General features: G+C 54.9%; 1 protein-coding gene across 5 annotated transcripts in view; it reads left to right on the top strand.

The window, feature by feature from the left end:
* PRKAG2 (protein kinase AMP-activated non-catalytic subunit gamma 2) overlaps window positions 1-12,388 on the top strand; it is a 256,695-nt gene that overhangs the window by 153,809 nt on the left and 90,498 nt on the right. For all 5 annotated transcript variants that reach the window (XM_078437362.2, XM_078437360.2, XM_078437357.2 and 2 more), the window contains one exon: window positions 5,519-5,736. In XM_078437362.2, the coding sequence (XP_078293488.1) occupies window positions 5,519-5,736 (218 nt within the window). The remainder of the gene's footprint in view (window positions 1-5,518; window positions 5,737-12,388) is intronic.

Raw genomic sequence — 12,388 nt, 5'->3', positions numbered from 1 at the left:
GGCATTGTTCGCTCTCGGAGGCCGACAGCAGCTCTAAACAAAGTCCTTAAGCAGAAGAAAGAAGGAAAGCCTTCTCAGAAGAGCACAACGGGGGAAACCTATCTGTGCCCTGGGTACCGTGGCCACAGCCCGGTCTTGTCTGGGCCCTTCGGAAAGTCGCCTGATCGGGGGCAGATGTGTTTTATTTTCCGAGGCGCGGGCCGGGCTCCCTCCTGGTGTCTCCGCCGGGCTTTCCCGCCCTTTCTCCGAGCCCCTCCTGGGTTAGCGTCACACGCTTTTCACTCCAGGGCTCACCACGGGGCGTGCCTGGTTTGGGCTTCGGTGTGGTGTCGCCCCAGTTTCCCCAAGCGGGTCTCAAAGGTGGGAGTCGTCTGCTTCACGGGAACCTGCCCCCTCCTCCGCGCCTGCACGGGCCTGGCCCCCCGGCAGCCGGCTGGGTAGACCGTGGCCTTCCTGAACGATCGCGCTCTGGCAGTTTGCCCTGTGATTGGGAGAGACGTTGGTCGATTTCCAGAATACTGGGGGATTGTGGCAGCACGGCCCCACTCTCCTCTTTGTTGATAAAGTGTGACACTGGTCGACAAAAGAGGGACAAGTTTAGGACTCCCTCACTGCCGATTCCCCCTGACTAGGATTCTTTCGGTGAGGACCGTCCTGATTCTGTCGCGTGTGGCTGGATTTGTCTATGCAGAACCGCCCCGCCTTCCTTCGTAGGATGCCCCCTCCCTGCCCGGGTGAAAAGCAGAGAAGCGACTAGAAGTCTCCTCTCTCTACCCGCCTCGTACGTCTCCGCTCTTGCCGGCTGGGGCAGAAGAGAAACACGTCTGGACGAGGCCCGCCCTTGCCTACGCCAGGCCACCCCGCGGGAGGAATCCCGCAGAGCCCCAAGCCCACTCTCCTCCGGGACCCCCTTACCTCCCACCGCCTCTCACTTCTCTGCCACACCCAGTGCTTGCTAAGCTCTCCTGCCTGCCGACCTGTGAAGCCCCACTTTCCGGAAGGGCCGTTCTCTCCCCGCGCCCCCCTCCCCCCCAGAGTCCAGAGCATCCTTCTGTCTTCGGCAGCAAGACCACCCACTCTGAGAGGAGGCCAGGTGGCCAGGTGGAAGGATCCTTTGAACTTGGAAAGATTTCGGCGAGAGGGGCTGTCTTGGGGGGCACGGAGAATCACGCCGTTCCCCCAGAAACCAGTCGTTCCCGCCACCAGATGGGAAGCCCACCCATCGTCTCCTCACTGCAGGCAGTGCAGCAAGGTTGTGTCTAGGGCTGTGTGTCTTCGCCGTCCTTCTTGCCCTCGGTCAGCATGGGCTTAGGACCCTTCCAGGACTCACGTGGGGACGGCCCACAGAGGCCGAGCCACAGGAGAAGCGGGAGCCGCCATTCGTGCTCTCAAGAGCCCTCTTAGGTGGCAAGCTGCTCGGTCTTGTTCTCTTTAATTATTCACACGTAGGAAGGAACATTCTAGATGCAAAGAGCTCGCAAGGAGTTCTACCAGCTATGACTGTCCCTTCCGTCATGGTGACTGGGCTTGATCCCTGAAGAATGTTGTAAATGGGAGAGCTTCTCGCAGACCGAGAGAGAGAGAGAGAGAGAGAGAGAGAGAGAGAACCCAGTCCCGCCCTCGGAGTGCTTTCATGTAGGTGGGGACACAGACCTCCCCTCAGGGCTGGTGGGGGCGGCTGGGATCAGGGCAGGGGACAGGAGACGCTTACATTCGGTGTTAGCCAGCCTCTTGGCTCAAATGCAGAATCGGGGCTGGAGAAAGTAATTTTCTGAATAGAGGGCACATCCACGTGATACGAAAGTTGTAAAATGACAAAGGGTGCACTACGACAGTGTTTTCTGCCAGCCGTTCCCGCCTCCAGGGCTTTCACAGCCTTCCCCAGACACTCCACACACGCGGACAGATACGTATATACATTCCCATCCCCTTTTCTGGGACTAGAAATGGTTTCATTCTCTACGGATGGCTCTGGGGTTTGCCTTTTCACTTGCCGCCGCGTCTCCGAGGTAAGGATGAGGAAGCTTGTCGTGCCCCGTCGGGGAGCCATGGCCATCCCTGTGGATATGCGGTCATCGCGTTAGCCTCTTCCCGCCCATGAGCACCTGCGTCTCCAATCTCTGCTTTTACTTTATTTTGTTGTATTGTATTGTAATTTTTAATTTTTGTGTAATTTTGTTTGTTTGTTTACGTATTTATTTTTAGAGGGAGAGAGAGGGAATCTTAAGCAGGGTCTACACTGTGTGGATCCTGGCCTGGGGCTTGATCCCAAGACCCTGGGATCGTGACCTGAGCCGCAATCGAGAGTCTGATGCTCAAGGGACTGAGCCACCCAGGCGGCCCTCCGGTCCCTGCTTTCCAAAGCACCACTGTATGGGGCGCGCCTGGGTGGCTCGGTCGGTTAAGCGTCCGACTTCGGCTCAGGTCACGATCTCACGGTCCGTGAGTTCGAGCCCCGCGTCGGGCTCTGTGCTGACAGCTCGGAGCCTGGAACCTGTTTCGGATTCTGCGTCTCCCTCTCTCTCTGCCCCTCCCCTGCTCATGCTCTGTCTGTCTCTCTCTGTCAAAAATAAATAAGCATTTAAAAAAATAATAAAAAAATAAAAGCACCACTGTAACGAATGACCCCACACGCTCGCCGTTTAGCAATTCTGCCCCTACGTCTGTGGAAGGAAATCCCAGAAGCAGACTGCTGGGCCAAGGAGCATGTGCATGTGTAGCTTTGTTAGATGTTTTGCCAAAGCACCTCCACAGAGGTACACGATTTGTCCGTGCCTCTGAACACTCCTCTGTAGGTGTGGTTTGAGCCAGTATGAGCCAGATCTGGGAGGAAAGTCACAGGCAAGTTGGAGGGGCTGGTCTGGATTGTGCCCTGTGTTCGGACAGACACGGGTGCTTCGGCACCGAGGGGTGCTGGGCGTCGCTGGGCCTGTCCCTCCTTGACGCGGAAAGCCAAGACCCCTATAGGGGGAGGGCCTCTCACAGGCTGTTAGAACGTGGTTGGTGGCCCCAGCCTGGAGTCCCAACGGCCCCCCGTCCCTCTCTGCACCCCTGTTGGGTCTCCAGCACTCGGCCTCGGAAAGCACCGGGGGGGGGGGGGGGTTGCCTCTGTGTCCAGCGGCCGGGGGAGCATTGGGAGCGCAGAACACAGAATTCCCTGCTCGACGGTGCCGTGGGAACTGGCCTGTTCTGGGCCACGCTGTGACGGGCCGGGCTGGCGGGCCAGCTGAGGACTCTCGCTGGAAGAGCCAGGGAAGGACGCGCCACCAGCACGGGGAGGCGGGGCTCCACAAAGCAGCCCCCTCCGCTGCTCCCCAGCCGAGCCCTCTGATGACCCAGGCGCGCCCCCTGGAGCCCCCTGGCCGGCATCCTCGTCCCTCGCCGCTCTGCGGGCATCGCCGGGGAGCGTTGGCGCCGTGACGCTAGAGAAGACCTGGGCCAGGCGGCCCCTCTCTCCCCCTGCCTGCCGGACCCTTCCGTCTCCCCCTGCCCCCCACCAGCTGGAGACCCCCCAGATCCCCCGTGCTTCATCCTCTCTCCCCTTCCTCCCCTACCCCCAGCCCCGCCTCGCAGCAAGCCTGGCTTCTCAAGGCCTCTGGGGGAAAGCTTTTGTTTTTAAGAGTCGGGGGCTGTCCTGTTGGAGGCCTTTTTGTGCCTTAAGTTGAGACCCACAAACCCGTGGGTGCTAGAGTGTTCTGTCTCCTGCTGTCACCTGCCTCCCGGGGGTCCGCCTGGAGCGGGCCTTCCCACTCGCGATGGCTTCGCGGGAAGAGCGGCTCCCTAGAAGACGACGCTCCTCCTTCGACAGATTCCTTCCGAAATGCCCACCAGGGACCTACGTGCCCCCCACACTCTCTGGGCTCGGGGAGGCAGAGAAGACGCGAGCTGAGCTGGAGCCTTAGGCCCTTCGTGCTCTCTTGTCCCGCCTTGCCTGCTGGGGCGAGCGTCTTCCAGGAACCTTCCTTCCCCTCACCAGGCCGGCGCTGGCTGCTGTGGGGACCCAGCAGTGTGGCCCAGAGCCCCTGCCCCACAGACAAAGGGCGGCTTCTGTTGGGGACAGAAGACTGACACGGTTTCACACTTGGCTTTAGCGTGAAATATCTTCTCGTTCCCTGGTCACGTGCTGCACAGATACGACGTGCTCCTGGGTCCGGGGGAGCGAGAAGCCACAGGCCGTGGCGTCAGGAAAAGGAGGTCGGTTGAACTGACTCCTGAGGAGTGGGAGGCCCCTCCGGGGAGCGAGGACGGAAGCAGAGAAGGGAGCACACGTGTCTCTGTGTGAAACAGGGGTCTGGAACGCGGGACACGGCAGGTAACCCTCGGGCTCCGTCTCCCGACATCCTTGCTTTGTCTTGCGTGGCTTAACGTTTGGACTAAAGCCAAGGTGTCAGCAGGGCCGTGCTCCCTCTGAGACCCTGGGTAGCGTTCTCCGGTGCCTCTTTTAGCTTCTGGTCACCGAGGGCGCTTGGTGTTCCTTGGCCTAGAGATGCATCATTTCGGTCTCTGCCTCTCTCATCACCTGGCTTCTCTGAGTGTGTGTCCATTTCTATGGCTTCTCCTCTTACAAGGACACCGGTCCCGTCGGGTTAAGAGCCCAGCCTACTCCAGCGTGACCTCATTGTAACCTGATGGCATCTGCAAAGACCCTCTTTCCAAATAAGGTCACATTCACAAGTGCCGGGGGTTCAGACTTCCACACAGCTATTTGGGGGACACGCATAGCCCCAACGATGATTTATGGCACGGTCAGCTAGACGGGAGTGATGGCCGCCCGCCCGAGGCAGGCCCCTGGATTGCACACACCCTGTTGAAGTGGACGGTCTCCCCGCAATTCTTTGCCGCCCCCCCCCCCGCATCTGCTTCCCGCTCGTCCCTATCCGTGTGACTTTTCACTTTGTCGCTTTGCGAGGCCCCTTCCCAGGCCTGCCCCTCCTCCCGCGTCCCCTCAGCATTCACCCTCGTGGCCAACTCTCGCCTCCGCAAACTCACGGTGGCAAGATTTAGGTTGCGCATTTTGACGGTCATCGCACGTTTCGTCTGGTTCTTAGTCGTCACGTGACCTTCTGCAACGTCGACCTTTGTCTCTGTGGCCTAGTTTACGAACTTCCCTACCCTGGTTCCACTCCGTGTGCTCTGGCCACACGCTCTACAGGGGAGGAGTACGTTGATAAAGGGGCACCTGGGTGGTTCAGTCGGTTGAGCGTCCGACTTCGACTCGTGGGTTCGAGCCCCGCATCGGGGCTCTGTGCTGACAGCTCGAGGCCCGGAGCCTGCTTCGGAGTCTGTGTCTTCCTCTCTCTCTGCCCCTCCCCTGCTCACCTCTGTCTCTCTCTCTGTCTCTCAAAACTAATCATTAAAAAAAAAAATACGTTGATACGAGCTTGTCCCCAACATTCAGAATTTAATAATTCAGATTCTTGCCTTTTGAGATTTGGGGCTCTTAGAAACGGAAGAGCCCTTCTCTTGCCTTCTTCTGTCTCAGCCAAACTCCTAACAGCTCTTGTGGTCTCCTCCTCAGCCTCAGGCCTCTCCTCCTCTCCGTCCACACCCACCCAAGCGGCCAAGCAGCACACGTTTCCTCTCGAATCCTACAAGCATGAGCCTGAGCGACTGGAAAATCGCATCTATGCCTCCACTTCCCCTCCGGACACAGGCCAGAGGTACTGCCCGTCCTCCTTCCAGAGCACAGCCGGGCCTCCATCGGCATCGCCCACGCACCATGCTTCCTCCAGAACCGTAAGTCCGTGGGCCGGGCCGCCAGGCGTCGGGAGGGAGGGCAGAGTCTGGCTGAACGTAGCCGAAGTCAAGGCTGTGCACCCCCGACCTTTCTGGTATATTTTATCATAAATCACAGGCTGAGGAAAAACAACGACAACAACAACAAAAACCGCTGAGGGCACAGCGGGCAAACTGAAATTAAATGGAAAGTGGTCACGTCTGCGGCGTGACCGGAAAGTGTTTCTTGCCTCAGCTTCTTTAAAAACAAACCAACCAACGAACAAAAATCAGCCCTTAAGAGCTTTATTTGAATTTATCCTGATTGGGAAACCCAAGGGAGAAGCCATAGGCAAAGCAACAGGCTTTTCGAATTGAAGTTTTATTGTCGAGTGTTAAGATTTCAAGGTTGGCAGCATTTGGCTTGGGGAGCGTGCTGGCAAAGGTGAGGCTTTCGGGGGGGGTGGGGGGGGAGCCCGGGGCCCCTGCACCCTCCCGAGGAGGGGGGCTAGTGGACCCCGGCGGGAGAAGCCGGCCTAGTGGCGGAACGCGGGCCCTCGCCAGCAGCACGGTGGCCCCAAGCGTGGAGACGCCCTCCAACCCTGCCTGGCTCGTGGAAGGCACGTCGATACTCAGTGTTACCCCTGGGCCCAGCAAGGGTGCGAGAAGCGTGTCCGGAGTCCGTCTATGTGGACGGAACTGTCGTATTCGGTTGCTGGGTTCGTTCCCTGGGGCCGCTGTAACAAAGCGCATGAACTCAGGGGGTGGGTGGCTTACAAGAACAGGAAGCTCTTGTCTCACCGCGCCCGAGGCTGGCGGTCTGAAGTCCTGGTTGGGGCAGGACCCTGCTCCCTGCGAAGTCTCCAGTGGGGACGAGCCTCCCTCGACTCTTCAGGCTTCTGAGAGCCCCGGCTTTTCTTGGCTTGTGGCCGCATCGCACCAGCCTCTGCCTCGGTCTTCACGTGGCTGTGGGCCCTGTGTCTGCATGTGTCCACGTTTTCCCCTTCTTGTAGGGCCGCCCTTCATCCTGGATTAGGGCCCAGCCGTGCTCCGGCTCGTCTTTACTTCGTCACGCCTGCAAAGACCTTATTTCCAAACGGGGTCACGCTCACGGGCGTCGGAGCGGAAGCCTTCTCCGTAGCTGTTTGGGGGGACACAACCCAACCACTGGGGTTGTTCTCTTTGGGGCGCCAACATGGGTCTGTCATGCAGAGAAGATACCATCACTGTTCTCCTCGCTCTTTCAGTGATGACTTTACGAGCGTACCCTTAGCAGAGTATTATTCTGGGTGCCGAGGGATAAAATGCAATGTATTATTTCTGCCTTCTCGGGCTTCCAGTCTTACCGGGAACAGAAGAACACTCCACCAGGGCCGCCTGGGTGGCTCAGGCCGTTAAGCGTCCGACTTCAGCTCAGGTCATGACCTCACGGTTTGCGAGTTCGAGCCCCGCGTCGGGCTCTGTGCTGAGAGAGTGGCGCCTGCTTGGGATTCTCCCTCTCTCTCTCTGCCTCTCCCCCACGGCACTTTCTCTCTCTCTCTCTCTCTCTTTCTCTCAAAAAATAAACTTAAAAAAAAAAAAGAAGAAGAACGCTCAGATAAAGCCGTTAAGTAAAAGCAGAAAGGAGGTCGAGTGGGGACGGAGAGTAGGCAAATAGTCCACTCTAGAGGAGGGGAGAAGGGAAATACTGTTGTCTGATAAGGGCCATGAAGGCCCCAGTGCAGTGGCACCAGTGAGCTGAGCCTTGTGTAACCGGGAGGGTTTAAATGAGAGGCGGGGAGGTGAAGGGAGAGCCTTCCAGAGAAGAAAATTCGCCGTGACTTGGGCGGGAATGAGCGCGACTGCAGCATAGAGAAGGAGCGGGGCCGCGGGCCCTCTCCGAGGGTCCAGAACCTAGCAGCAGACTAGGAGCTGGGCTGGAGACGGGAAGCCGAGGAAGCAGAGGAACAGTCCAGATGAGGCAGGCTGCAGGGCTTGGCCCCGGAGAGCTATGGCGCTCGGAGGAGGGTCCCCCACGTTCTTGGGCGGGAGCGAGAGACGATCTAGAAAGGGTCTCCTGGGCATTTAACACAGGAGATCTGGGACAGAGGGAGCCCATGGGGGCCGGGAGCAGGAGGAGGACTAAAGACAGAAGTGACCAGCAGGGAGGCCAAAGTCTCAAAAACCGTTTAGGTCACTGGCGGCGATCATGATTGCAGAAGTTTTGTGCCGGCCTTTCCGAGTTTAAGTAGGAGAGAATCCAGAGGGCGCTCTTGGGCCAATGCCAGTCTTTTTTTCCTGGGACAATGACTGGAAAACGGCGTTCTTAGCTGTTTAAACTTCACACAGCCAAGAAGCCCATGGTTGAGGCCCACAGGCCGGGGTCCTTCTGGGATTTCCCAGGTCGTTCCGGGGCCAGAGAGGAAGTGTCTTCAGCTGTCTTCCACGCTCAGTGATGCGTGCCCCGGTCAGGGCCCGCGATTCCCCACACGTGGCTGATGGCGTGTGTGACATTTCAGCGATGTTTCAGCAATCATCCAGACGTCCTGAGAGACAAGATGTGGTCATCCCGTACAAGGGGATCTTAGCCTTAAAAGGGAAGGCAATCCTGACACCTGCCACAACCCGGATGAGCCCTGAGGACACGATGCTGAGTGAAGTAAGTCAGCCACAAAAGGACAAGTGCTGTGTGATTCCACGTGCATGAGGTCCCCAGAGTAGTCAGATTCATGGACACAGAAAATAGAACGGTAACTGCCAGGGGCTGGGCGGGGAGGAATGGGGAGTTAGCGTTTCATGGGGACAGAGTTCCAGTATGGGAAGATGAAAAGTTTTGGAGATGATGGGGGTGCTGGTCGCACAACAGTGTGAATGCGCTTAAAACCACTACCATTGGGACGCCCGGGTGGCTCAGTCGGTTGAGCGTCCGACTTCAGCTCAGGTCATGATCTCACGGTTCATGAGTTCGAGCCCCGCGTCGGGCTCTGGGCTGACAGCTCGGAGCCTGGAGCCTGCTTCGGATTCTGTGTCTCCCTCTGTCTGTACCTCCCCTGCTTGCACTCTGTCTCTCGCATTGTCTCAAAAATAAATAAACATTTAAAAAAAATTTTTAAAAAACCACTACCATTGAGTTAGACTCTTAAAAATGGTTAAGATGGTAAATTTTATATTATGTATATTTTACTACAATTTTTTAATGTTTATTTTTGAGAGAGAGAGAGAGAGAGAGAGAGAGAGACAGAGCATAAGTGGCAGGGGAGGGGCAGAGAGAGAGGGAGACACAGAATCCGAAGCAGGCTCCAAGCTCCGAGCTGTCAGCACAGAGCCCGACGTGGGGCTCAAACTCACGAACCATGAGATCATGACCTGAGCTGAAGTCAGACACTTATCCGGCTAGGCCACCCAGGCACCCCCATCTAATTCTTTTTTAAAAAGTGATTCAGACAAGACTACAGCGTTTATATAGTTTGAGCTTCAGAAAATCAGGGTGATCGCCAGAGGCTCTCCACTTATGTTGTGAAATGATACATTTCAAAATTGGAAGACAGAGTCCCCACTGGCTCCCTGACATGGGACAGGCCTGATGGCATCTGTAACCTTTGTCACCCGAAGCGTCTGGGAGCTCCTGCTCACGGCCTCCACAGCCGTCGCTTGCTGGGTCTGTTCTGCTTTGAGCAGCCCCTTAGCAGGAGGGCTGATGGTCGTTTCAAGTTCATGTAAAATGTGCTTCTTTATCATTGAACTGTGTCAATCGTCTTTATGTGCTAAGTTCCTTAAGAGCTTGGCTGATTTCAATAATTGGCTACCAGCATAATCTTCATTGGAGGAATGTGAGTCGCTTAATGACTCAGTCAGCCTAAAAATATTTAGAAATAATTTGTCTCTGCCCTTTGGAACAAAAAGGCACTTTCTGTAAACACTGACCCTGAAGATCCATTTTACAAAACGTGTTCCCATGAATCTTACTCTAAAATTGGAATGGGGATAAAGGCAATTAGTTAGTCTTTAGTAGATAGCACTCATTTTTTTTAATGTTTATTTATTTATCTTGAGAGGGAGGTGGAGTGGAGAGAGAGGGTCAGAGAAAATCCCAAACAGGCTCCACGCTGTCAGCGCAGAGCCCGACGTGGGGCTCGATCTCACAACCGTGAGATCACGACCTGAGCCAAAATCAAGAGTTGGATGCTGAATGGACTGAGCCGCCCAGACGCCCCCTAGATAGCACTCATTTTTATTATTTATTTATTCGACACATACTTAGTAAGCAACTGCTATGTGCCAGAAACTGTGCACAGGAAGGGGGAACAGGTGACAAATGTGTGAGACGCTCGCGTGAGGCAGGGCCCTGTTTGCTCTACTCACTGCTTGATTAACAGCACATTGTACACTGGAGGGCTTCTAGAAATGGCTCGTTGAACACAGGCGGGAAAGTCGTCTATCTGGGGGGGTGCAGAGAGGTGAATAGTTACGAGAGTTTGATAGAACCTGTGCTGTTATTACGGGAGGAAACACCCAGTCTAGTCTGAGTGAGTGGAAGAACCGATCCCAGAGGAAGGAAGCAGACATTTTTTTCAGCAGACGAGAGCAATAATCAGCTTTGCCTTTTTGGATGCTCTGGGTGGGTGGGTGTGGAAATGAGATTGAAATTGAGTCGCACAGGGGCTCAGATGAGACATGGTGTGCAATCGTCTGGGCCTGGTGGTAGCTGATGGTGGAAAGAAGTGGACCAGTGTTAAGAAGTAAGGAGCTATTTAAGAGGTTGAATTGGAAAGAATTTAGAAGGCCGTGATTGATTAGCGGGAGGGTTTGCGGGGAGTAGAATCAAGGATGCCTCCAGAAGTTCTGCCTTAGGAAACTGAACGAATGGAAGTTGCACTTGCTGGGGTAGGGAACAGGGGAGGAGGAGGAGCAGGCTGAGAGGCTGTGTGTGTGTGCCTGTGTGTGTGTGTGTGCATGCACGTGCGGGGTGCATGTGTGTGTATAGGCACACGTTTGTGTGTTCGGGTGGTGGTATAATAAGGTGTCCGTGGAACATTCAAGAGGAGGTATCCAAAGGGCAGTTGGATATGTGCATCTGGAGTTAGAAATTAAGATTGAAAATCATCATGGGGCGCCTGGGTGGCTCAGTCGGTTGAGCGTCTGACTTCGGCTCAGGTCATGATCTCAAAGTTCGTAGGTTTGAGCTCCCCGTCGGGCTCTGTGCTGACATCTCAGAGCCTGGAGCCTGCTTCAGATTCTGTGTCTCCTTCTCTCTCGGCCCCACCCCTGCTCATGCTTTGTCTCTCTCTCTCTCTCAAAATAAATAAATAAATAAATAAATAAATAAATAAACAAACAAACAAACAAACATTTAAAAAAATTTTTTAAAGATTGAGAATCGTCAGAATATGAATGGTAATTCATGCCATGATCATAGATGAAATAACCCACAAAAACATATGGTAGGTGAGAAGAGAGCCAGAAAAACATGGACATTTAAGGAACAAATAAAGGGAAAGGATTCTGAATTGCCTTGAAATGAGGCAGAAAAGTAGGCAAACACAGAAGCAAAAGGAATGTGTTTCATGCATTTGGAGGAGTGACCAGTGACACCAAATGGAGTAGACTGGCCTAGAACGTAAGGACTGAGGTCACTAACAATACTGGCAAGAATACTGTGGTCAAGCGTGTAAGCCACTGAACGTGGGTTGAATGACAAAGAGGTGAAGAAGTAGAAGTCTCTCATGTAGATAACTCAAGAGTCCTGACTTTGAAGGGGAGGAGAGAGGGCTGTCGCTGTTAGAATGGAGGTGACGGTTTCTTCCTACAAATGGGAGTAGATGTAAGCACTAATCGGGACAGTGTCAGTAGGAGGGAAGTGGTTAACGACAGAAGGGAAAAGGCGAGCGTTAGGTTCCGCTCTTATGAAGGAAATGGGTGAGATTCCTTGGGTGGTGGGAGGTGTTTGTCTTGGACCGGTGGAAGAACCGTCTTCCGTTGCGTTGACAACTTGATATGAGGGTACGAGAGGGCTCAGTACTTCTCCGGTGCCCTTTCCACAACAGTTATTCCTGTGCTCTCCCTCTTTTTCTTCTAGGAATTTCACTCTTGACCTGTGTCTTGGGTCAGAGTCCCTAGAAGCAGAGTCAGTTCCTAAGCCAATGACAAGGAACCCAAGGTATCTGCTGCAGCCTGGGGTCTCTTCTTCTCTTGCCTGGTTGACTCCTGTATCCGACACGATCGCGTGCTATATCAGCTCTTCTATTGCCATAACAAACCTCCCCAAAATGTAAGATGGCAACCGTCTATTTGGCTCACAGTTCTGTGGGTCCTCACTTTGGCTTGGGCACCCTTCTGGTCTTGGCTGTGCTTACACGTCTGCGGTCACTTACCAGGTCACTTGGCATCTGGTAGGGCCAGGGTGGCCCCAGCTGGAATGTCTCACCTCTGTTCCGTGTGGTCTCTGCTCCCCCAGGAGGCTATCCTAAGTTGTTCTTATGGCAGTGACATGATTCCAGGAGACACGGAAGCGTATACAAGTCTTCGTGAGGCCTAGGTGTAGAACAGGTACACGGACCCCTACCTGAGACAGAATCTGTTTCCTCTGCCCTTGAAGCCGGGCTGGATTTTTCACTTGCTTTGGCCAACAGAACAAGGCAGAAGTGACAAAGTCACGCTGTGGAGAGCATAGACGTGGGAAGAGGTGGAGGCTGTG

This window comes from Panthera onca, chromosome A2, assembly GCF_046562875.1.
Source record: "Panthera onca isolate mPanOnc1 chromosome A2, mPanOnc1 haplotype 2, whole genome shotgun sequence".
In the NCBI taxonomy this organism is placed as follows: domain Eukaryota; kingdom Metazoa; phylum Chordata; class Mammalia; order Carnivora; family Felidae; genus Panthera; species Panthera onca.
This window is presented reverse-complemented; position numbering and strand designations above follow the sequence as displayed.